At 37.1% G+C, this 23139-nt stretch overlaps 1 protein-coding gene across 5 annotated transcripts in view; it reads left to right on the top strand.

The window, feature by feature from the left end:
* Positions 1-23139, top strand: part of HBP1 (HMG-box transcription factor 1) — a 33948-nt gene that overhangs the window by 5814 nt on the left and 4995 nt on the right. For 4 of the 5 annotated variants that reach the window (XM_055283619.2, XM_055283620.2, XM_055283625.2 and 1 more), the window contains exons 2-9: positions 4910-5093; positions 7436-7664; positions 10873-11014; positions 11404-11515; positions 11605-11717; positions 14333-14489; positions 15206-15350; positions 20854-21171. In XM_055283619.2, the coding sequence (XP_055139594.1) occupies positions 4910-5093; positions 7436-7664; positions 10873-11014; positions 11404-11515; positions 11605-11717; positions 14333-14489; positions 15206-15350; positions 20854-21171 (1400 nt within the window). Of the gene's footprint in view, positions 1-1053; positions 2290-4909; positions 5094-7435; positions 7665-10872; positions 11015-11403; positions 11516-11604; positions 11718-14332; positions 14490-15205; positions 15351-20853; positions 21172-23139 lie in introns of those variants that run through there. The other variant, XM_063642101.1, reaches the window with a different exon arrangement.

Below are 23139 nucleotides of genomic sequence, written 5' to 3' on the forward strand. Positions count from 1 at the left end.
TGTTTAAAGAACTCACATAGTATGACTAGTTTCTCTCTTAAGAGTTACTAAATAAGGAATCTGCACTGAGAACCATTGCAAAGGAAGCTGGAGACGGGTGGCTTAGAGACTGGGAATGTGAGTGCTCTCTTAAAAAAAATACTCTCCTTAAAATATTATAGGTGTTCCTGCATACTCATACAGTATTTCAGTATGATTTTGTCCATAGACTCAAAGAGACTGTTTTAAAGTATAGTTCTGATCATGTCAGACCTCTTTTAAAAAAAATCGTCAGTGGTTCTTCATTGTCTGATAATTGCTCATCATAACAGTAGCCACTGTACATTGAAGGTTTGCTTTGTGTCAGGCACTATTCTGAGCGTTTTACATGATCTCACTGAGTTCTTATAGCAGCCTGTGAGGTAGGTACTTTTATTTCTATTTTATAAACAAGGCATGAAAATTTTAAGTAAGTTATTTAGGGTACATAGCTAATAAGTGGCAAATCTGGTATGTAAACTCAGGCAGCCTGATTTCAGAGCCCCTATTCTTTTCTCTAAATAAGTAAATAGTTTTCCTAAACTACAGTTGAAGACTGTGATCCTAGACCACCTTTCCATAGAGTAGTAGTGTAGCCTCAGTGTTCATGATCACATGACACACAAGGCCATCCTACTTTGTGGTAAAACTAGATTCTATATTCTTCTGATCTCACTAGGACTTTGCCATCTGTATGAGTTTACTCGTGAGTTTCTCTCATTGGGAGACCTCCCTCTCTTCTTTTTTTTTGAGACAGAGTCTTGCTCTGTCGCCCAGGCTGGAATGCAGTGGCACAATCCCGGCTCACTGCAAGCTCCGCCTCCCGGGTTCACGCCATTCTCCTGCCTCAGCTTCACAAGTAGCTGGGACTACAGGCGCCAGCCACCATGCCTGGCTAATTTTTTGTATTTTTAGTAGAGACGGGGTTTCACCGTGTTAGCCAGGATGATCTCTATCTCCGGACCTCGTGATCTGCCCGCCTCAGCCTCCTAAAGTGCTGGGATTACAGGTGTGAGCCATCGCACCCGGCTTTTTTTCTTTTTTCTTTTTTTTTTTTTTTTGGAAACGGAGTCTTGCTCTGTTGCCCAAGCTGTAGTGCAGTGGTGCGATCTCGGCTCACTGCAACCTGTGTCTCCCGGGTTCAAGCGATTCTCTTGCCTCAGGTTGCTGAGTAGGTTGGATTACAGGCATGTGCCACCATACCTGTCTAATTCTTGTATTTTTAGTGGAGACGAGGTTTCACCATGTTGGTCAGGCTGGTCTGGAACTCCTGACCTCGTGATCCGCCCTCCTCAGCTTCCCAAAGTGCTGGGATTACAGCGTGAACCACTGATCCAGCCCCTTCTTTTCTTTTAACCCATTCATAGCCAAGTCCTGCTCTGTAGAACTATGGTCATTTGCTTATATCTTTACACTAAAGTCAGACTCATGATGAATTGTTCATTAGTGAGGTCCAACATTGCAACTAATACAATGCCCTGTACGTAATATTTATTAAATAAGTGATTTTTTTAATAAGTAGGGATTTAGCAACCATTGTTAGCCCAGTGTATCTCAATATTCTGCACCTGGAAACCAAAACTAGGGCACAAAGCCATACCCCAGACCAAATAGATCAGATCCTCTGGGAATGGGGCCTGGACATTTTTTAAAGCATATATATGATTCCGTGTGCCACAGGGTATAGTTGAGAATCACTGATGAATTAAATTTGCTCCTTTTTTTTTTTTTTCCAGGGAGAGAGTGGAGGCTCAAAATCATGATTTCATACTTGAGAAATAGATTTGTGTTACACATTTTCTGTAGTCGCTAGTTCAGTGGGGGAAATTGTTATATCCCAGCATATTTGCAGTAACTATATGCTAAGACTGATTGTGATCAGTACATTGTACTAAACTGGAGAAATGTTAATTTCTTCCAAATTTCATCTTTTAGGGGCCTAAAGTAATGGCATGATACATGATTTTTATGGAGATGTGCTGGATGACTTGTCATAATATCTCCTAGGGAGGAGACTGTTGAAACTGAATAGCTATCTGGTTTCCACCTGTTAACCGTGTATTTTCAGTAACTGTTCTATTTAGGACATTACAAACCCAAAGTATGTTTAATATTGCCCTATGTCTGGGGATAAAAAAATTTCAAAAGACGTCATTTTACACTTTTTCCACTGTTTCATCCTCACAACTACTCTCAGAGGAGAGTAGGGCAGGTATCATTAGCTCTATTTTACAGATGAAGAGAAACTCAGTCACTAAGGTCATGTATTTGGTAAGTGATCAAGCTGGGATCAAAACCTGTTTCCTGTGTATCTAACCCAGTGCCCTTTTTGCTACACCATAATAGTAGCAAATTGTATAGTCAGTATTGAGCAAGGCTCTAAAGCAGTGCCCAGGCTAAGGGTTATTTTTGAGGGATATAGGCAGATAGCATCCAAAATAGAATATTAGACATATAGTAAGGCAATATGCATGCAGTTGGGCTAAGTGTCAAGAACCCTGTATCTAGCAATCTAAAATAATCAGATGTAAGCAAATATTTTTAAAAAATAAGAATATAAATTCAGTGTTTTAGAAGAGTGAAGAAACTGGGAATAGCATATTTAGCAGTAGAGGGGATAAGTGAATTTCGGTACATCCTTATGATGTATATTTAACCATTTAGAGCTTTGAAAAAACATAGGAAAATGCTTATGAACTTATATTAGGCAAAAAGGTATCAAACTATAATATGAAATATGAAGAAAAACATGATTGAGTGTATGTGTACATGAAGAAGAAATTGGATTGTAATACATCAAAATGTTGAAAGTATCTAAGTCTGGTTGGTGGGGTTAGAAGTAATCATGCTCGTTTTTTTCCAAAAAAATTTTTTTCCCATTTTTTTTGCACAGTGATTGTATTTTCTAGTCAGGAATACATTTCAAAACCAAAAAGATCATGAAAAAGCCTTTGTAGAAAGAAATTTATCAGTGTCATCAGTGTTTATTGCTAATTAACATCATGACTTAGAAAGCTTATAAATATTAAGTGATTAACATTTTTTCAGTGCAGTTTTGATCAGCCTGCACTGGGATACTTGACTTTCAGTGACTTTTAACAGCAATATATTTTATTGCTTTATTTTGAGGAAAAATATGTTGTTGCAAAAGTCAGGATTTTTTTTTGTGTTTCATATTCACTCATTAGAACTTTTTCTTTAAGTGGGGAGCGGGGGGTCTTGATACATTGCCCAGGCTGGATTCCAGTGCATAGGCTGAAGTTGTCGTCCCCCTTCAGTCTACCCTAAGTACCTGGAACTATAGGCATGAGCTACTGCATCAGGCTAGAACTTTTTTAAAAAATGGAATTTAGACTAGATCCTGAGAAATCAGAAAAATCTTACCATTGTTGCTTATGTTAAAGAACTAATTTGATCATTGTCCAAAGGGTGGAATAAAAGGTATAACCACATTTTCCTTTCATAATAATATTTAGTTGTTGGATTTTGCTGAGAAATTATTTAAATGTATTAACCCGTATTCTCTTCCTTGTTATAATTTTGTAGGCTTGCAGGTAGATGTACTAGTTGTTTAAATTTCCCATGATTATTATTCCTCTTTCTATACGTAATGTCCTATTCAGAATGACAGGTATCTTTTATTATGGCTAGGTCCCAAATTTTCATTAAGAAAACCTAAGAACATTTTTATTTTTATGAGAATTGTAATATATGACCATTTTAAGAAACTCTTAAATGTTATTTAGAAAATGTATTTTTTTTGGCCAGGTGCAGTGGCTCATGCCTGTAATCCCAGCACTTTGGGAGGCCGAGGCGGGTGGATCACCTGAGACCAGGAGTTTGAGACCAGCCTGGCCAACATGGTGAAACCCTGTCTTTACTAAAAATACAAAAAATTAGCTGGGTGTGGTGGCACGCGCTTGTAATCCCAGCTACTAGGGAGGCTTAGACAGGAGAATCGCTTGAACCCAGGAGGCGGAGGTTGCAGTGAGCCGAGATTGTGCCACTGCACTCCAGCCTGGGTGACAGAGCGAGACTCCGTCTCAGAAAAAAGAAAATGTATTTTTTTTAAGTGTGCTGAAGTAGTTCACTTTCAGAATGAGGAAACAAAAAACACAGTAAATAGAGACATTAAAATAGAATCTTCTTGAAAAAAAAGGACAAAATAGAATGTTCCTCCAGTTTTTTTAACTTTTGTTAAGGAAAGTTTTAAAATTTCCTTTTGAATTTGAAGGTACAAGTGAAAAAAAGAGTCTTATTAGTCTCAGTTTTTGCATCTGAAAGGACAGTTACTAGGTTAAATAAAAGTGTATACGATGCCATTTTTCCTCAGCAGAAAAGACTTTTTTTTTTATAATTCAAGATATTAATCTTTTGGGATTGAGATGTAATTTAGTGCTGAGTATTCAGTTGTAGGCCAAGATGTTACGGAGTCATCCGGGTCTAAAGGATTTGAGGAAGCTATAAATGGCAGTGTATGATTAAGTTAAAATCTAACATTGTGGCTGGGCATGGTGGCTCACGCCTGTAATCCCAGCACTCTGGGAGGCCCAGGTGGGCGGATATCTTGAGGTCAGGAGTTTGAGACCAGCCTGGCCAACATGATGAAACCCCATCTCTACTAAAAATACAAAAATTAGCTGGGCATGGTGGCATGTGCCTGTAATCCCCCCTACTTGGGTGGCTGAGGCGGGAGAATCGCTTGAACCCGGGAGGTGGAGTTTATAGTGAGCCGAGATCATGCCACTGCACTGCAGTCTGGGTGACAGAGTGTGACTATGTCTCAAAAAAACACAAAACAACATTGTTATGTCTCTGATTTATTTTAGGTTTGTGTAATGCCCAAATTGCATGGCTTGACATCATTTCTTAATGTCGTTTTTATTTTAAGTCAGAGCACCATAACATGGTGTGGGAAGTGAAGACAAATCAGATGCCTAATGCAGTACAGAAACTCCTGTTGGTGATGGACAAGAGAGCCTCAGGAATGAATGACTCATTGGAGTTGCTGCAGTGTAATGAGAATTTGCCATCTTCACCTGGATATAACTCCTGTGATGAACACATGGAGCTTGGTAAGCAAAATTAAAAGTTATATAGAAATCTCACTAAGATTCAGATAAATTTTTCTACTTAGCTCGCTTCTCCACCAACCTTGACTGGCTAGAAAGGGATATGAAGTATTTGTATATGAGGAGTTTTCAACATTCTGTTACTGCTTTTAAAATACTACTTAAAACCAACATGAGTTGGGCTATTTATGGTTATCATAGAGACTCATTTACAGATTGTTAAACTACTTTACTTTGTGTATAAAGATTGGACCCCACTTGTGGCTTTTCGAAAGATGCTACTTTTGAAGTATACTCGAGAGAGTTCAGTAAAATATGCTTAGCCACTCTTCATGGCAGATTTGCTGGTATGATGTGGAAATTATAGCGGACCCTTGAAACTTGAGGATCTGACCTTTATGGTTGTCACTGTTGCTAAACTACTCCTGGAGATATGTGACCTGTAGAAATGTGTAAGTTTGTTGAGGTGTGTTTTTGAATTGTATTGCTTCGAGGCTGGTGTTCAGGAGTATGGAGCTAATGAGTGACCTTGGCTTGCTGCCCAGCTTTTCAGCTTGGCTTTGCCCCCATTTAATATAGGGGGGCTTCCTTCATGTTTATAAAAACCCTGGGGAGAAGATACAGCTGTCTTAATTTTACAAATGATGAAATGGAAGAGATTATTTACTGCGGTAATGTTTGGAAATTTGGAGATCTTAAGCTCTTGGGACACATAACCTGCTTGAATGCCAAGGATTTTCTGGGCCCTAGTATTTATTGAGTACTGGTTACTTTTGAGCAAGGAGTGCCATTTTAATCAGGGAGTTGATCTTCCTCAGTTTTTGGTTTAAGGAGGAACTCAGAAACTTAGAGCCCAGGGGAGTAAAATAACATGCCCCTTCCACCTATGACTTCGTTTAAAAAGTAATTTCCTGAACTTCAGAAACAGAAATGAACCCTTTGCAGTAAATAAATGTTGGTCAAAGGCAATGAGGGAAAGGAAATAGCTATATCAGCATGACAATTGTAGGGTAGAATTATTTTAAATTAGTGTGATGTTCTAGAACTTGGCTCCTTCATGACTCCATGAAAGAAGTCAGTTTTTACGAATGGATATCCCGTGTCAGTACTTCTAATTAAAACATTTCAGTTTGGCTTGGCGTGATGGTTCACGCTAGTAATCCCAGCACTTTGGGAGGACAAGGTGGGAGGATCATTTTGAGACCAGGAGTTCAAGACCAGCCTGGTCAACGTAGCGAGATCTCATCTCTACAAAAAATTTCTTTACAAATTAGCTGGGCATGGTAGGCACATGCCTGTAGTCCTAGCTACTTGAGAGGCAGAGGCGTGAGGATCACTTGAGCCCAGGGGTCCAAGGCTTCAGTGAGCTATAATTGTACCACTGCACTCCAGTCTGGGCAACAGAGTAAGACCCTGTCTCAAAAAAAAACCAACAATTTTTTTTTTTTTTTTTTTTTTAAGATAGGACATTTCAGTTTTAGTAGACTGTTCTGGAATATTTGCCTGAATAGGAATTATACATACTTTTATAGTGACATTTAGGAGACTAGAAATTTTCTTGACTTGTATATTTAAGGGACCCAATAGGTTTATGGAGTTTGTAGGTATGTGTTTCATGGAGAGTTTTTTTTTTTAAGCCTTCAAGATGCTTTTTCTTCCCTACTACATACACACATACATACAGACATATATATATAATTCTTTTAAAGAATATGTATATAATTTTTTTTAAGAATTCAGTATTTTGGAATTCAGTGTTCCTTATAGTGCTTGGTGTGTGCATGAGTGGTACTTGGGTAATATTTCTAGTCATCTTATGGGGAGCTGAAAGCGTATCATGAACTGCCTTTTAGGAATGCACTTACAGGAAAAAATAACCAATAAATAACCAGTAAATATTAACAAGTTCAGAATTTATTAGTAAAAAGAAATACTTTAACACAGAGTTGTGTAAGTAGTAGCTCAATATTTATGTGATCTATATTATCATTATGGAAATTATTGTTTTCATTATAGTCTGTATAACAGGTTATTAAAGTATGTGAGTACTAAGTCCATATTGCACACATAAAATGCCTTTTTCTTCATTAACTTATTAATGTAAAAATGTCTCAGTGGCATATGGATCACTCCTAGGTGAGGTACAAAAAACTAGGGGGAATAAAAAGCAGAAAACACAAACCAAACCATGTTTTTCCAGTCTGTGAACAGAATGTTAAATTTATGATTTTCCTCTCTCAAAATTAATTAGCTAAAATTGAAGCCTTCTCTTTTAACTGCAGTTATAATGTTGTTCCTTGTATTAGTAATTTCCTTTTTATGATTTTGAGTGTGCTTATTTGCAGATGACCTTCCTGAACTTCAGGCAGTTCAAAGTGATCCTACCCAATCTGGCATGTACCAGCTGAGTTCAGATGTTTCACATCAAGAATACCCAAGATCATCTTGGAACCAAAATACCTCAGACATACCAGAAACTACTTACCGTGAAAATGAGGTGGACTGGCTAACAGAATTGGCAAATATTGCGACCAGTCCACAAAGTCCACTGATGCAGTGCTCATTTTACAATAGGTAGGAGCATTAATTATATTTTTATTTAAAAATTCTATCATTACACAAAGGTTTTATTTTAAAATTTTTCTAGTTTAAAAGTAATAATGCTGTAAATTATTAGAGTTTAAATTAAGTCATTAGAATTAAGCTCCTTATCTAATGATCAAAGACTGATTTCACTCACTACCATGATTTCCTATTTTGAGAATTAGATGAAGGTGATAATGAGAACCATAGAGTAAAAAATATTTGTAAATGTTTAAAATGTTAGACCATGAAATACTTTTATTATACATTTCTGCATATAGAAATGAAAATTGTATTTCTCTAAAGAAGCAGAGTTGTAATCAAGATTATATTTTAAACTTTTATCAACCTTGAGTTGGGTTCCTTTTGGTCTAGGTTTATTTCTTCCATAGTTATGTGGCCTTATGTTATTTGCCTGTTTGCTAATTCTAAAATTTGCTAATATTAAAATCTTAAACTTACAAAAGTGGATTCCCATTGGTAGAAATCACTGTTTCATATATCCAGACAGAGTTTAAGAAAATGAGTAGTTGTGCTATGAAATTATGGAAGCTTCCAGCTAATATGCCTAGGGAGACCTAAGTGGAAAACACTTCATTATTTATCCCTAAAAAGAAATGGATAAATATGACAGTTTATAAGGGAGAGAAATGCCCATATTTGCACACCTGTGAGTGGAAAATGATAGACCAGAGTTTTATACTAGGTAATGTAGGAATAATTGTAAATTTTGTTAGTGCTCTTGAGTGTAATGCATTGCTAAAGAATAAACTTATCAGGAATGAAATCTCACTTTTCTTGTAACCCGTTAAGTTGTGCTGCTTTTCTTACATTTAGCAGGCTATTGATCGTGACTATAGCAAATTGAATTTACTTAACTTCAGTTTAATTCCATGTTCGTTTCCACAGGAAAGAAAACTTCCTTTCAGAGTTCTTACTTCCTTTATAGTCCTAGTTTTCATTGTAATCTTCATACTCAAAAAGCTAAAAATCCTTTTATTTATTTATTTTTTTAAAAAAACCTGATTTAACTATTGGATTTTTTTTCTTTCTCTAGAGATAATACTTTTTTTCACTTTTTACAGCGGAGTCATAGGATTAGGAATACAGTTTATGGAAAGTGAGTAAACCCTTCAGAAGAAAATCAGTGTAAATAAAAACATAAGACATAAGGAAAGGAGTATCTCCCTGAGGATGTATTATTCTGTCCAGCATTTTGAGTAATGCTCTGCTGTCTGGCTTACCTCCTACCACTGTCTGCTCATGCAGCTTATTGTTGGGTGTTAAACTGTATTACTGAGCTTTGATATCTGAAGTCTTAATTGTATAGTTAAGGAGTTGAGGACAGGTAAAAATTTATATTACCCCTGAATAGATAGAGAGATGAAGAAATCAATGCTGTTAGTGTTTGGACATGTTTAGCATGTTAATTTTCACAGAGTATTTAGGCCATATACATTTTAGAATATCACATTGTTCCTTCATTTTTATTTATTTTTACTTTTCGTTACTTCTATTTTAAATGGTTAAATAGAAGAACTGATAAAACTCACTTTTTTAAAATTAGGGAGTCAGGGATGAACACAAGGAATATTTAGCAGTTTGGCCATTCTCTGATACTTCATATGTAACTAAATGTGTAATAACAGGATGGGCAGTTTTTGGGCAAAAGATGAAACATCCAGCATATAATTTGAAATAAAAAATTGGAGCGTATGCTACAATGCATGGAAATTTGAGGGCCTTTTGATTTAAGGAGTGATATGAACATGAAAGTATAGATCCTTACCTAAAAGTAATTTCTGGAAAGGTACAATGAAAAATGTTAACGAGGATAAAGTAGAAATTGAAGGGCTAATACAATTTCTCAGGAAATAAGGGAAAAATTGGAAAGATGTCCTTTCTCTCTTTTTTGTTTTTGCTTTTTTGAGATGGAGTCTTGCTCTGTCGCCCAGGCTGGAGTGCAGTGGTGCAATCTTGGCTCACTGCAAGCTCCGCCTCCTGGGTTCACGCCATTCTCCTGCCTCAGGCTCCCGAGTAGCTGGGACTACAGGCACCCACCACCATGCCTGGCTAGTTTTCTGTATTTTTAGTAGAGATGGGGTTTCACTGTGTTAGCCAGGATGGTCTCGATCTCCTGACCTCGTGATCTGCCTGCCTCAGCCTCCCAAAGTGCTGAGTGGGATTACAGGCGTGAGTCACCGCACCCGGCCCTTCCTCTCCTTTTTAAAAAGAGTATTAGTACAGACATGTATAAACTTTTTCTGTTAAGGACCAGATCTCTATTTGGCATCTCAGACAATTATCCTGATTTGGGACCTTACCTTCAGATGGTTTTCCCTCCTCCACCTGGCTGTCTTCCTCTCTGCTTCCTTTCTAGACTGCTGACTCCATACACATCATTCGTCATCCTTTATAGGCTTATTTCTTTCTGTTACCCCACCCATGAATATCTGGTCTGTTTGTGAGGGAAGGATCTGGGTATGCTCCTGGAAGCTCCATATACTCTAAAGGGAACATTGTCTGGTAAAAGAGACTTTTGAGGGGAAGAAAAGAGGGGAAGGGATAAATTTTTTTAAGGCGATCTTTGAGGAGAAAAAATGACTAGACCTTATATGTAGTTGCTTTTCAGCAAGTTTGTATTAGAAAACAAGAAATAGTGTCCAGTTACAAGGAGGGTGGATAGGCTGCTCTCTGCTACAAAAAGTTTAAGCATTTTTGCTTAAGGTAGTTCTTCTATCTACCCAGTGATACGTGGTTGGTAGATAAATAGTTCAGAGTTGGTTACACTAAGCTTAAATGCTGCCTTCATACTGAGACTTACTGAGTACATCAAAGTAGAAGAAAGAAATGGATAGGACGCCCTGCATAAGGGGGGGTATTATCATTCACAGATGAAATATACACATGTATACATATTGATAGAAAAATGAATGGGATAAATAAATGAAACTGTAGTGGTAATTTAAAATATATTGTCAAATCTGAAAAAAAACGGTGTCTAAGATGTGTGAGGAGGGTTTGGATAAGGAGTTAAGGAATATAATTATAAAATGAAATCTTGCTGTCTTTACTAGTGTTTACCATAAATGTGTTCAATGTAATAACATTGGCATTTTAAATATGAAGTTCTTTCATTAATAGGAAAGATCTACTTTAAGGACCTATGCTTACGGTTGAAACTGTTGCTTTATTTTAGATCATCTCCTGTACACATCATAGCCACTAGCAAAAGTTTACATTCCTATGCACGCCCTCCACCAGTGTCCTCTTCTTCGAAGAGTGAACCAGCCTTCCCTCATCACCATTGGAAGGAGGAAACACCAGTAAGACATGAAAGGGTAAGTTTATTTATGAGGTTAAACTTTTACAAAGTTTGCACAACAGTTGAAATACATTAACGTTCCCCATAGGAAATAGTCTCACTGTTCTGTTAGTGATCTGGATTTGATTTTATATACAGCTCTACTATGTGTTAGGAAAGCTTATTATTAATGGGAATGTGCATATAACTAAAGCTTCCAAAAACTTTGTGTGTGTCTTTTTTTTTTTTTTTAGCAAATTCTCCCACAGCCTGACAATCTTCAGTTTTTGAAGACATTATATTTTCCCTAAGTTTAGAATTATTAAGTTATCCACCTATAAGCATGGGCCTAAAGACGTGGGATGAAAACAGATATTAAAAGGTATATTTTAAAAACAAAAAAGTTGATAATATTTTTCTCCATAGGCAAATAGTGAGTCAGAATCTGGCATTTTCTGCATGTCCTCCCTGTCAGATGATGATGATTTGGGATGGTGCAATTCCTGGCCTTCAACTGTCTGGCACTGTTTTTTGAAAGGTAAAAAAAAACCAAAACCTTGAATTTTCCACAGCTTACTTGTCTAGTACAGTCATGTGTCTAATACTTGTTTTCTACCTAAACCTTAGGCACACGACTGTGCTTTCATAAGGGAAGCAATAAGGAATGGCAAGATGTTGAAGATTTTGCTAGAGCTGAAGGCTGTGATAATGAGGAAGATCTTCAAATGGGCATTCAAAAGGTTGATTTAAAATTCTTAAAAAATTTTTCAAAATCTTTCAAAATGAAACAAGATTTATTGTTAATCTACAGAAATATCCTCCATTCACTTTCATATTTAAATGATGTCGTACATTTTAGGTAGAGCATTTTTGTGACCACTCATTGCTTAGTCTGATGGGGAGGAGCAATGATTTTAGGTTTGCCTTTCTAACATGCTTTCTTGGATGGGAAATAGTATATTTCTTGGTGCTTCTTTGTGTTTTATACACTTTACAATGGGGAAAACTGCTATTAAAAATAGTAATGAGGCCAGGCACAGTGGGTCATGCCTGTAATCCCAGCACTTTGGGAGGCTGAGACGGGTGGATCACGAGGTCAGAAGATCGAGACTATCCTGGCTAACACAGTGAAACCCCACCTCTACTAAAAATACAAAAAAATTAGCTGGGCGTGTGGTGGGTGCCTGTAGTCCCAGCTACTCAGGAGGCTGAGGCAGGAGAGTGGCGTGAACCCGGGAGGCGGAGCTTGCAGTGAGCCGAGATTGCGCCACTGCACTCCAGCCTGGGCAACACGCTGAGACTCTGTCTCAAAAAATATATATATATTTATATGTAATGAATAAATAAACTAACCAAAGCCTTGCCTTAGGTAATCTACAAAGTGATTAATTCCCCTGTAGATTATTGACAGTCAATTATATTAAATTACTTTATATAAATTGTTTTATATTAAGTTACTAAAACTAGCATTTTCTAAGTTGATGAGCAAAAGCAGTAGCAACCAATATTAGGATAAAGTCGACACCTTCCACTTTGAAATTTTTAATTTCTCCATCTCTCCTGTAGGCAAGAAAATGGGCATGTGAAGTGTGATTGTACAAATTCTTTTTTTGATCCTGCTGTGTCTCACTATTAAGTCTCTTGAGAGAGATTGTCCTGTCTTGGCTGCCTTTAGTTTCCTCCCCTTGCTTTACTCTTCACTTCAGTGAAGTTCACAATAGTCTAACTTTGGCCTCTACTACTCTACAAAACTTGTCTCAAAGGTTACTAGCTTTATTCTGATTTCTAGGATGAGAGACTTCGTTTGTTCTGTTTGACATCTGTACAACATTTGACACATTGGGTTAGTTCCTGACATTGTCTTCCCTTGATTTGTGTAGCATGGCAGCGTCCTGATTCTCAGTCTTTTAGGCCTGGTACTTGACTGCCCGCAATGCTGAATATTAGACAAGATTCTTCCCCCTTCACTTTCTTCACCAGTTCTTCTCTCCTGATAATGTCAGCAGCACCTCCATCACGTCCTGTGGAATGCACTCTGGACTTGGAGTCAGGAAACCTGGGCTCTCTTTATAGCTTCTCCAGCAATTACCTGTGTTACTGATCTTAGGCAGATTGTTAATCCCTCTGAGTATTGGCTTCCTGATCTGAAAAATGGGATTGGATTAGTTTTAAGGTCTCCTGCAGCCCTGAGAATGGGAAGATTTTGTAATTTCGTTATTTGCCAATCTATGTCTATGACCTTCACCTGCACATTTCCAGCTGCATGTTAGACATCTCTGCATGAATATCAGTCAGTTCTTTGAACTAAGCTTAGTGTGAACAAAACTGCCCTTACCTTTTTATTCCTCTTCTTGGCTTACTTTTCTCCTATTCTTTTAAAGTTATTATTATCATCCTTCTTGATTACCAGATTCAAAACCATGAAGTTGTTTTTTACTATTCTGTTTCTTCCCTTTATTTATATTCATTTGATTCTAATTCTGTAAAGATTTTTAAGTCATCCTCTCTTATTCATTACCTTGTTCTTGGATTAGCGTAATTATGATTGGATACTATAGCAAGTTTTTGGCGTTTGTCTCCTTTGTTTTTCTGTGAATGTAAGGGTAAGGATTATGTTTGTTAGTGTTTGTATTTTCAGATCCTACCATGTGGCATGTGTTAAATGCTCAATATTCATTGAATTTAAATGTTTCTGGTTCTATTACTATTGCATTTGTCAATTCAGGTCTATAATAGGTGTCTCTCATTATATCCTCAGGTAATTGAATATGAGATCTTTTCTTCTGTAGAGTCTCTTCTTATTTACCATCATCTTAAAAATTGACAGTCATGCTGATAAAAACACTTTGATTGATTTCCCAATACCTTCTAAGCAAAAAGTGTAAGTACTTTGCCTGTCTTTAAGAGGCCTTTACTAACTGGCCTCTCCTTATTAGCTTTATTTGCCCCAAATCTGAACTCACCTTGTATTTTTAGCAAATACTCAGCACTCCCCAAAGTTGTTGTTAATTACAAATTTGTTGGTGCAAGGCATGTCCTTTCGTCTTTCTAAATTGCATTCTTCTTTTAAATCTCAGTTCCAACTGGAATTGAAAATCCTCCTTAATCTCTCTTTTGGTATTAATAACTCTTTATTAAACTGCATCACCATTATTTATACCTGAGTGAAAGTGCTTATTCCAGTCTAGTTATTTATATATGTGTCTTTCTTCACTACCGGTTTGAAAGCTCTTTAATGGCAGGGATCCTGTCTTGGTTATTTTTACCTTTTCCGCAAAGTCTTACATGTAATGGGAACTTCACAGTGTTTTGAATTGAACATTTCAATTCACTCACGCTATGCATATATTTTCAGGGCTATGGTTCTGATGGTCTAAAGTTGTTATCACACGAAGAAAGTGTATCATTTGGCGAGTCTGTACTGAAGTTGACTTTTGATCCTGGTACAGTAGAAGATGGTTTACTTACCGTAGAGTGTAAGCTGGACCACCCTTTCTATGTTAAAAATAAAGGTAGGGCTTGAATTGCATTTGTAGTTAACTTTTTTTAAACAAAGCTTCTTAAATCTGTAATTATGTCTGTAGCTTTGATGATTAAGAAAAAATAATTTGAGGGGAAAACGTCTTTCAAACTAAATAAAAAACTACCATAGGGAATGCTTACAATAATACCTAATGGTGCATAAGTATCTTAGCAGTCAGGTGGAACTTTATTTCCTGTATGAGAAATTTTTAGATTCATGTAGCATACTATAATAAGCTTTCTATTACCTTGGTATAGTTTGGGGAATGTAGTGATCTGGTAATCACATTTTCATTAAGAGTTACCAAATATGATATAAACCGGAGTCACTCTTCAGAGCCTTATTACAGTAACACCATGTTAAACATAATTTTATAATTCAGAGACTATTTCATGGTCTCAGTCATTTATCACTTATTGTAGACTGATGGAAGTGCTGATTGTCATTGTAGACTGATGGAAGTGCTGATTGATAGAGGAGCTCTATATATAATAAAATGCTGAATGATAAGCTAGTTTTGGAGGGCTTTTACATTGCTGAAAGGAAATACTTATCTAGTACTTTATTGTAAAGATACATGACTTGTGTTAGAGAATCTCTTGAGACTTAGCAATAACTTTTTAAGATATAGAAATGGTATGTCTGTTCTAAAGTAGGGTGCTTTCTGTGAGTCCTCATCCTTTATGCAACATTGTTTAACTTTAGGTTGGTCATCATTTTATCCAAGCTTGACTGTGGTACAGCATGGCATTCCATGTTGTGAAGTTCATATTGGCGATGTATGTCTACCTCCTGGACACCCCGATGCCATTAATTTTGATGATTCAGGTGTTTTTGATACATTTAAAAGGTAATATTGGATTAATTCTTTGTTTTATTTTCCTCTTAAAGTTTGCCCTTCATTTCCCTAATGATTGTTAAGTCAGATATTTAGGAAGTTCAGTCTTTAAAGATTTGAGAATTATAAAAGAATTATTAAGAGGAAAGTATGAAATGAAAACATATTAGGTAATTAAAGTATAATAGTTAACAGAGTTTTGCATATAGTTGTCATATAGGAAAATTGAGTTTATAAAACATTTAGGATTAGATTAGGAAGAATATCACGTTACATGACCAAGAGTTTAATGGTTCATCTTTGATAGTTACATTTAAAAAGTCGTGATATCTGGCCCGTTGTTTTTAAACAGCTTATAAATCTCATGTGTTTTTTGTAGTTAACTGTATTTTTCTTGATATAATAGTTAACTGTATCTTTGTTTAATACTCATTTTGACCAAGGGCATTAGTTGCATGGTTTAACAAATAGTGGAAAATAGCCCAAACTTGACATCTAGAAAGGCTGAGAGAGGGAAGTCGTTATTCCTGAGATCACATTGCTAGTAAGAGGCAGAATAGGACAAGAACCCATGTGTCCTGACTCCAGAAGGTTGGCCAGCTATCTTCATTTATATGGTACTTTCCTCGTTTTTGTGCTGAAAGTCCAGCTTTCAGGAAACCCCTCAGTCCTAGACAAACTGGAACAATTGGTCACCTTGCTCCTAGAAGGAACCCAGAGAAAGTCTGTGTGTAGATATCTGGGATTTAAAGACTCATTCTTTCTTTAAGATAATTATCAAATCCATAGGCATGTACTGGCACTAAGTAGAGAATTCTCAAGAGTCCCTGCTGGCCTGTAGATTTTATTTCATTCAGTTTAATTAGTATGTTTTATGTATCATGAGGATGAGTGAAACTATTATTAAAAAAGCAAATTGCATAGGGCCTGACACAAGCCACATGTTCAATAAATGTCTACAAGCTTATGCTCTTAATGCTGTTTGATTACATCCCTCATATACATTCTTTTTTGAAAAACTAGAAAAATGAGTCAAAATTTTAAGGACTGATATGATACTTAGGATATATAGATTAGTAATAACTCCTATGTTTTGGTGAGACTGTAACCTGATAGAAAAATTTTGGAAGATAATTTGGCTTTATCTTGTAAAGGTGAGTATCAGCAATTTCATTCCACTTTTATATATATTCTAGAGAAGTAAATTCTTGTAGTCATGCTCAAGGAGATGGTGCAAGTAAGTTTGTAGCTGTATTGCTCATGATAGCAAAAATATGGAAACAGTATCAATACGTATTAACTGGAGAGTGAATCCATGAAGTGTGATATAATCATATAGTGGAATTAGTGGAAAATGAATGAACCTTAGCTATAAACTTTAAAACATGGATCAATTTTTAAAATAACGTTAAGTAAAAATAAGTCTTGGAAATATACAGTATGAGTCTATTTTATGAAATCATGTTCCTTAGAAATAAATAAAATAACCCTTATATATGGTTTGTAATACACATTATATAATTATATCAGGGGTCCCTAAAGACTAGCCCCCAGAATTGATGATTTGCTCAGAGAATTCACAAGACTGCACGTAGTTGTGCTCATGGCTATGATGTATTATGGCAAAAAGATGCTAATACGAAGCAAAATTGGGAAAGGGAAAAGATGTGGGGTGAAGTCTGGGGGAAGCCAGGCTTCCAGGGATCCTCTCTCAGTGGAATTAAGGGCATGTTTTATTCCCCAGCAGTGGGCTGTGACAACATAAATGAAATGTCGTCTCCCAGGGAAGCTTGTTAGGCGCACTTGGCACCTAGAGTTTTTATTGAGAGCAGTCACGTAGGTTTCTTCTGCTTGGCACATACCAAAATCCAAACTTACAAAAGGGAAGCAGGCATTCAGAGTAAACTGTGTTCTTTGTACATCCAGTTTAGGCACAGTAAACTACTCTTCTCGGTTGTGGGAATGATGGGACCCCTCAGAATCCAAGTTCTAGATATTAGTCAAGGGTCAACCTTGTAAGTAGACTTTTGAAAGGATAGCAGTCATTTCTGCATAATGAAACACTGTATCTTATATATTAAGAAAGATATTAATATAACCAATGCTACTATAGTATTCATATGTTGTATTTATGAGTAATATTTTCATAATAAAATTGAAAAAGGAATGATAAACATTCAGGAGAGTGGTTATTTCTGGGGGTGGCAAATATGGAACTTAAAGTGATACTAGAAATATTCTTAATTTGGATTGTGGGTTCACTCATTTATTTGTATGCTTCATAACTTACATATATATGTAAAGTTTACATATTATTACTAGCACAAAACTTTTTTAAAGTAAAAGGGAAAACTTGCCTGCCTAATTCCTGTTTTTCTGAGATAGCAAATTCTTACCATTTGATCTCACTGAATAATAATCACTCCCAAGATGATGTTAGTCACTGGTCTCATTTTACTGTTGAGTGACTTCAGTATAACAGCGGGAGCACCCACCCTGCAAAGGAGTGGAAATGGGTGGTATCATCATGGAGAAACCAGGAAAAAATTGAGAAGCTGAAAGTGACTGTATTTTCACTGTGGATTAGACTGGTTAAGGGAGCTGATGCCTGGCCTAGGGGGAGGGCAAGAAGAGAAAGAGGTAAGAAGAGGAAAAAGTCCAAGTGGGACTGCTCCAAGCACACTCTCGGGTCATGATTTACAGAGGACATGTGAGTAGTTTCTAGCTCGGGAAGAATCAGAAGTCAGCAATCAGTTGATGAGCTCTCATACATAATTCAAGGTTCTGTTGTAAGTAGCCCATTCTGAAACATTGAGAATTGAGGCCAACCTTCTAGGCCTCAGGCGGGTTTAAAACAGTCAGTTTTGACTTTCTGAAGTTGACATTTCTGTTCAAGTAATATGATTTAACAAACTTATTGAGTGCCTACTATATATATAATGTTAATTTGTTTAATATTAATTACCCTATTTGTAGATTATATCCTCATTTTACAGGGAGAAGTAAAGTTGAGAGAGGTTAAGGAACATGCCCAAAACAAAGGCAGTTAGTATCAGAATTAAGATTCAAGCCCATGTCTTGTAAAGATTCCAAATTTTGAGTTCCCTAGCTACTCACCTAAGATACTTCTACAATAATAGATACTCCTAATGGCGAAATACACTGTGCCAGCCTCTGCCCTGTGTCTTATGTTTATTGTTCTTTTTGGCACCACTGCATAGCATAGATTTATTTTACAGATAAGTAAACTGAGGCTACAGGGTTTATTTAACTTGCCCAAGGTTATATTACTAGCTGGAATTTGAACTCAGTTAAAATTTTCCATTATTATGTTATTCAAAATTGATTAAAAAATGAGTTAAGAATGGCCATGCCTCTTTGCTTCCAGTCTAGAGAAGGAAATGGATTAGTAAATGTATACAGTAAATGTACATGCTGATTGAGAGGCAGTGTAGCCTTATAGGAACGTGAGCTCGATCTGGACTGCCTGGATTCAAATCCTGGCTCTGCAATTGATTTGCTATGGAAGCTTGAGTAAATTAATATTTCTATGGCTCCTTTAAAATCTGTAGAATGGGGATAATATTGGAAGGATTAAGTAAGTTAACATATGTGACATGGTTAATAGGCACTACATTATTGTGGAGTTTGCCATTAAGACTAATTATTAGACAGTGAAGTGGGAACAGGCATTCTAAGCTTAAGGAATGGCATGTACACAAAGTAGAGCTGTGAAAGGCACATTTGGGTACAGTTGCTTTAGTGAAGAGAATGAATACTTACCTAAGGTAGTATAGCAAAAGATGAAGCTGTTTTTAAAGACTATGTCATTACTGCTGCAGTAATGTTAGTCATTGAATTTTGTGATTGAATATTTAAAACTGATTTAAGTTGTATCCATAATGGAAGTAGATGATAGTTATATTTGTGCCACTAGATGGTGGAGTTTTCAAATTTTAGTAATTTACCCAGTATCTTTTAGTATTTTAAATTGTAATCATTTTCCATCAGTAGAAATGGGTAATTTTGTGTCAGTGCTGAAGTTTGCTATTTTTCTAAATTATGTATGGGAGGGGCTGAAGATATCTTACAGAAACTGCAAACCTAGAAGGCAGACATTGTTTTCCTGACATAATACTGATTGCTAAGCATTCATTAGGTAATTTTGGAGTCATAGTTTAAGTACATTTATTTCATGCAATACTTTCAGAAAAAAGACATTGTGTGCTTGATAATTGGTAGAAGTCATATACTGTGTGTAGTCAGTGGCATGGACCGCCCTCATTCCTTTGGCGGTTTCCATCTATCTTTAGAATTTTGTAATCTCATGTTTTACCTTTAGGCAGATGGTATTCCCATAGCTAATATTAACCTATTTTGATGTATTACTGGAATTTCTGTTTCAGGGAAGGAAGTAGGAGCTAGGTTCAGATTAGAAGCTGAATAAAAGGTTTCCTGCCAAGAAGACAGAAAAGTACTATAGGCAGAAAGAGAGTTAATGCTGGAACAAAAGAGAATTCTTTAGCTTATTTCCATGTCTATGTAAACTGAACATACAGAACAAAATGTGGCCTTTCCTGACAAAGACGGGTTTTTACAATGAACTTTATGTTATTAGGCTATGTTATAGTTCATGGATGGCCTTTCTGGAGACTGATGTATGTATGGCTTTCTTTACCGAAACAAATGACCCAGATTATTGGGCATTTTAAGTTCCTTTATTTACTTTTTATTTTTTTTGAGACGGAGTCTCACTCTGTTGCCCAGTTGGAGTGCAGTGCTGTGATCTGCCTCCCGGGTTCAAGCGATTCTCCTGCCTCAGCCACCCGAATAGCTGGGATTACAGGCATGTGCTGCCACGCCTAGCTGATTTTTGTATTTTTGGTAGAGATGGGATTTCACCATGTTGCCCAGGCTGGTCTTAAACTCCTGACCTCAGGTGATCCACCCACCTCGGCCTCCCAAACTGTTGGGATTACAGGCGTGAGCCACCAGGCCTGTCCTTAAGTTCCTTTAGCCACATTTAACAGCATTTCACTGCCTTTCCCAACCTTTTGTTTTCTCTAGTATTTAGTCCTTAGGCCTGGTATGTTGCCTGCCACTCCATTTTAATTTTCTAGGTCTGGGTGCCTATAGGCCAAGAAACCATATTGTCAAATTTGTCCAGAAATGAATTTAAAGTAAGAATAAGTGGGTTGTGTAGGATTTGGAGGAGTTACTTGCTATGAATCAAGTATGCTGATTATAACATTCCTTTGGGGGGGTTCAAAGTGTTTTTTAAGCTTTTGTATTATCTGCAGAGGTTTTTTTAAAAAATTAATTTTAGTTAGCACATACATAGATTTCATTTTATAAGCAACTGTCAGTGGCAAAAGTTGTTAGTGTTGGTAACATGATACAGGGGGAAATGCACTGAAATTTCCAATCAGATGTTAAGTTTGTTTTTTTAACCTGCTTTTTAGAAATCAGAGAATTCGAAATTGAATTAAAATCTTATTTTTTTTAAATTTTATAGCTATGACTTCACACCTATGGATTCTTCCGCAGTTTATGTGTTAAGTAGTATGGCTCGCCAGCGTCGTGCATCTTTGTCTTGTGGAGGACCTGGTGGTCAAGACTTTGCAAGATCTGGATTCAGTAAAAACTGTGGCTCACCTGGATCATCACAGCTCTCTTCCAATTCTTTGTATGCTAAAGGTGTCAAAAGCCACAGCTCAGGGACTGTGAGTGCCACTTCTCCTAATAAGTGCAAAAGACCAATGAATGCCTTCATGCTTTTTGCCAAAAAATACAGAGTTGAATATACTCAGATGTATCCAGGGAAAGATAACAGGTAAAAATAGTGATAATTCTGATTATAATAAATGAGTAACACTTCAATACGGTTCATGGTAACTGGAATAGTTAAGTAAACTTATTCTTTAATAGCTTTTATTCAACTCTTATGTTGACTTTTTTTTTTGAGACGGAGTCTCGCTGTGTCACCCAAGCTGGATTCCAGTGGTATGATCTGAGCTCACTGCAACCTCCGCCTTCCAGGTTCAAGAGATTCTCCTGCCTCAGCCTCCCAAGTAGCTGAGACTATAGGCACCCACCACTATACCCGGCTAATTTTTTGTATTTTTAGTAGAGACAGGGTTTCACCATGTTGGCCAGGCTGATCTCGAACTCCTGACCTCGTGATCCACCCACCTCGGCCTGACCTCGTGATCCACCCACCTCGGCCTCCTAAAGTGCCGTGATTACAGGCGTGAGCCACCGTGCCCGGCCAGGTTGACTTTAAAGTAAAAAGTTTAAGTGGAATTTTTAGGGTTATATGTAATTATTTTATAATACGTAGACAGGTTACCTACCTTAGTAGTAAGCATCTACCTTTTATTATTTGTGCTGTAGCCCAGGCTGCAGTACAGCGGCGCAACTCACTGTAGCCTCTATCTCCCGGGCTCAATTCTCCCACCTCAGCTTCCTGAGTGGCTGGGATTACAGGCATATGCCACAACACCCAGTTAATTTTTGTATTTTTTGTAGAGATGGGGTTGTGCCATGTTGCCCAGGCTGGTCTCAAACTTCTGGGTTCAAGTGATCTGCCTGCCTCCCAAAGTGCAAGATCTACCTTTTAAAATCATGTTATTTACCTGTTAGTGGACACAGTTCTAACAATTAACTGTTCTATGTTTATGGAACAGCTTTTCACATGAGTAAACTATGGATTGTATGGGGAACTGGCAGTTTGTAGCAAGTTGCCAGAGTTGTCAAAACGCTGAACTTAAGAGCTGTCCTCAGTAGAAACTGGGAATAAAAATCAGCTCAAGTCCTTCCTACTCTGTTGCCTGTACCCTCACTCATCTCCAAGTCCTCTACTACTGAATCCCTCTCAAACCAGTCACGTTCTCCATATATTAATAACGCTGTCTTCTTCCAGTCTTTGTACCCTGAGGATCAGAACTACCATTTCCTTTATCTTGATATCATGAGAAAAGTCAGATGTAACACAGTAATGAATAGCTTTGTTCTAGTTCCTTTAGATACATAAGTGTGTAATTAGTGAGTCAAGAATTCTAAGAGCCTTTTTTTGTTTGTTTTTTTGTTTTGAGGCGGAGTCTCACTGTCATCCAGGCTGGAGTGTAGTGGCAGGATCTTGGCTCACTGCAACCTCTGCCTTGTCGGTTCAAGCGATTCTCCTGCCTCAGCCACCCAAGTAGCTGGGATTATGGGCATGCGCCACTACACCCAGCTACTTTTTTGCGTTTTTAGTAGACATGGGGTTTCACTATGTTGGCCAGGCTGGTCTCAAACTCCTGAGCTCAAGTGATCCGCTTATCTTGGCCTCCCAAAATGCTGGGATTACAGGCATGAGCCACTGGGCCCACTGCTAAGAGCCTTTTTAAATACTATTGAAATTTTTTAACTCTTGGATCTGTCAGTCATTTGTGTGACTTTTGGCAATTAATCTAAGTTGTAATCCATTTCTTCAGTAAAAAGAGTGGGTTTAACTATGTTTTTTAAAAAAAGTTAGTTTGGAAGTCTACTTCTCTGTGACTGACTTTTAGGCTTTAAAGACATTTTAAGAATAATTTGTACCTTTCCCCTTGCTCAGTTTTTGTTTTTCCTGAGAAAATGACTGGCCTTAGATTTAGTGACAGGTACATGCTGCATTTCTCTTTTTGTACATTTCTGGTATTTAATTATTAAACATATCCTTTGACATCTAGAAACAGGATTCACGTCCCTGTAAGTCTCTTCCCCGCCAGTAATTGAGAATGTCAGCTGGGATGCATTCTGTATTTATTTCCAATTCTGG

Source organism: Symphalangus syndactylus, chromosome 6, assembly GCF_028878055.3.
Source record: "Symphalangus syndactylus isolate Jambi chromosome 6, NHGRI_mSymSyn1-v2.1_pri, whole genome shotgun sequence".
NCBI lineage: Eukaryota > Metazoa > Chordata > Mammalia > Primates > Hylobatidae > Symphalangus > Symphalangus syndactylus.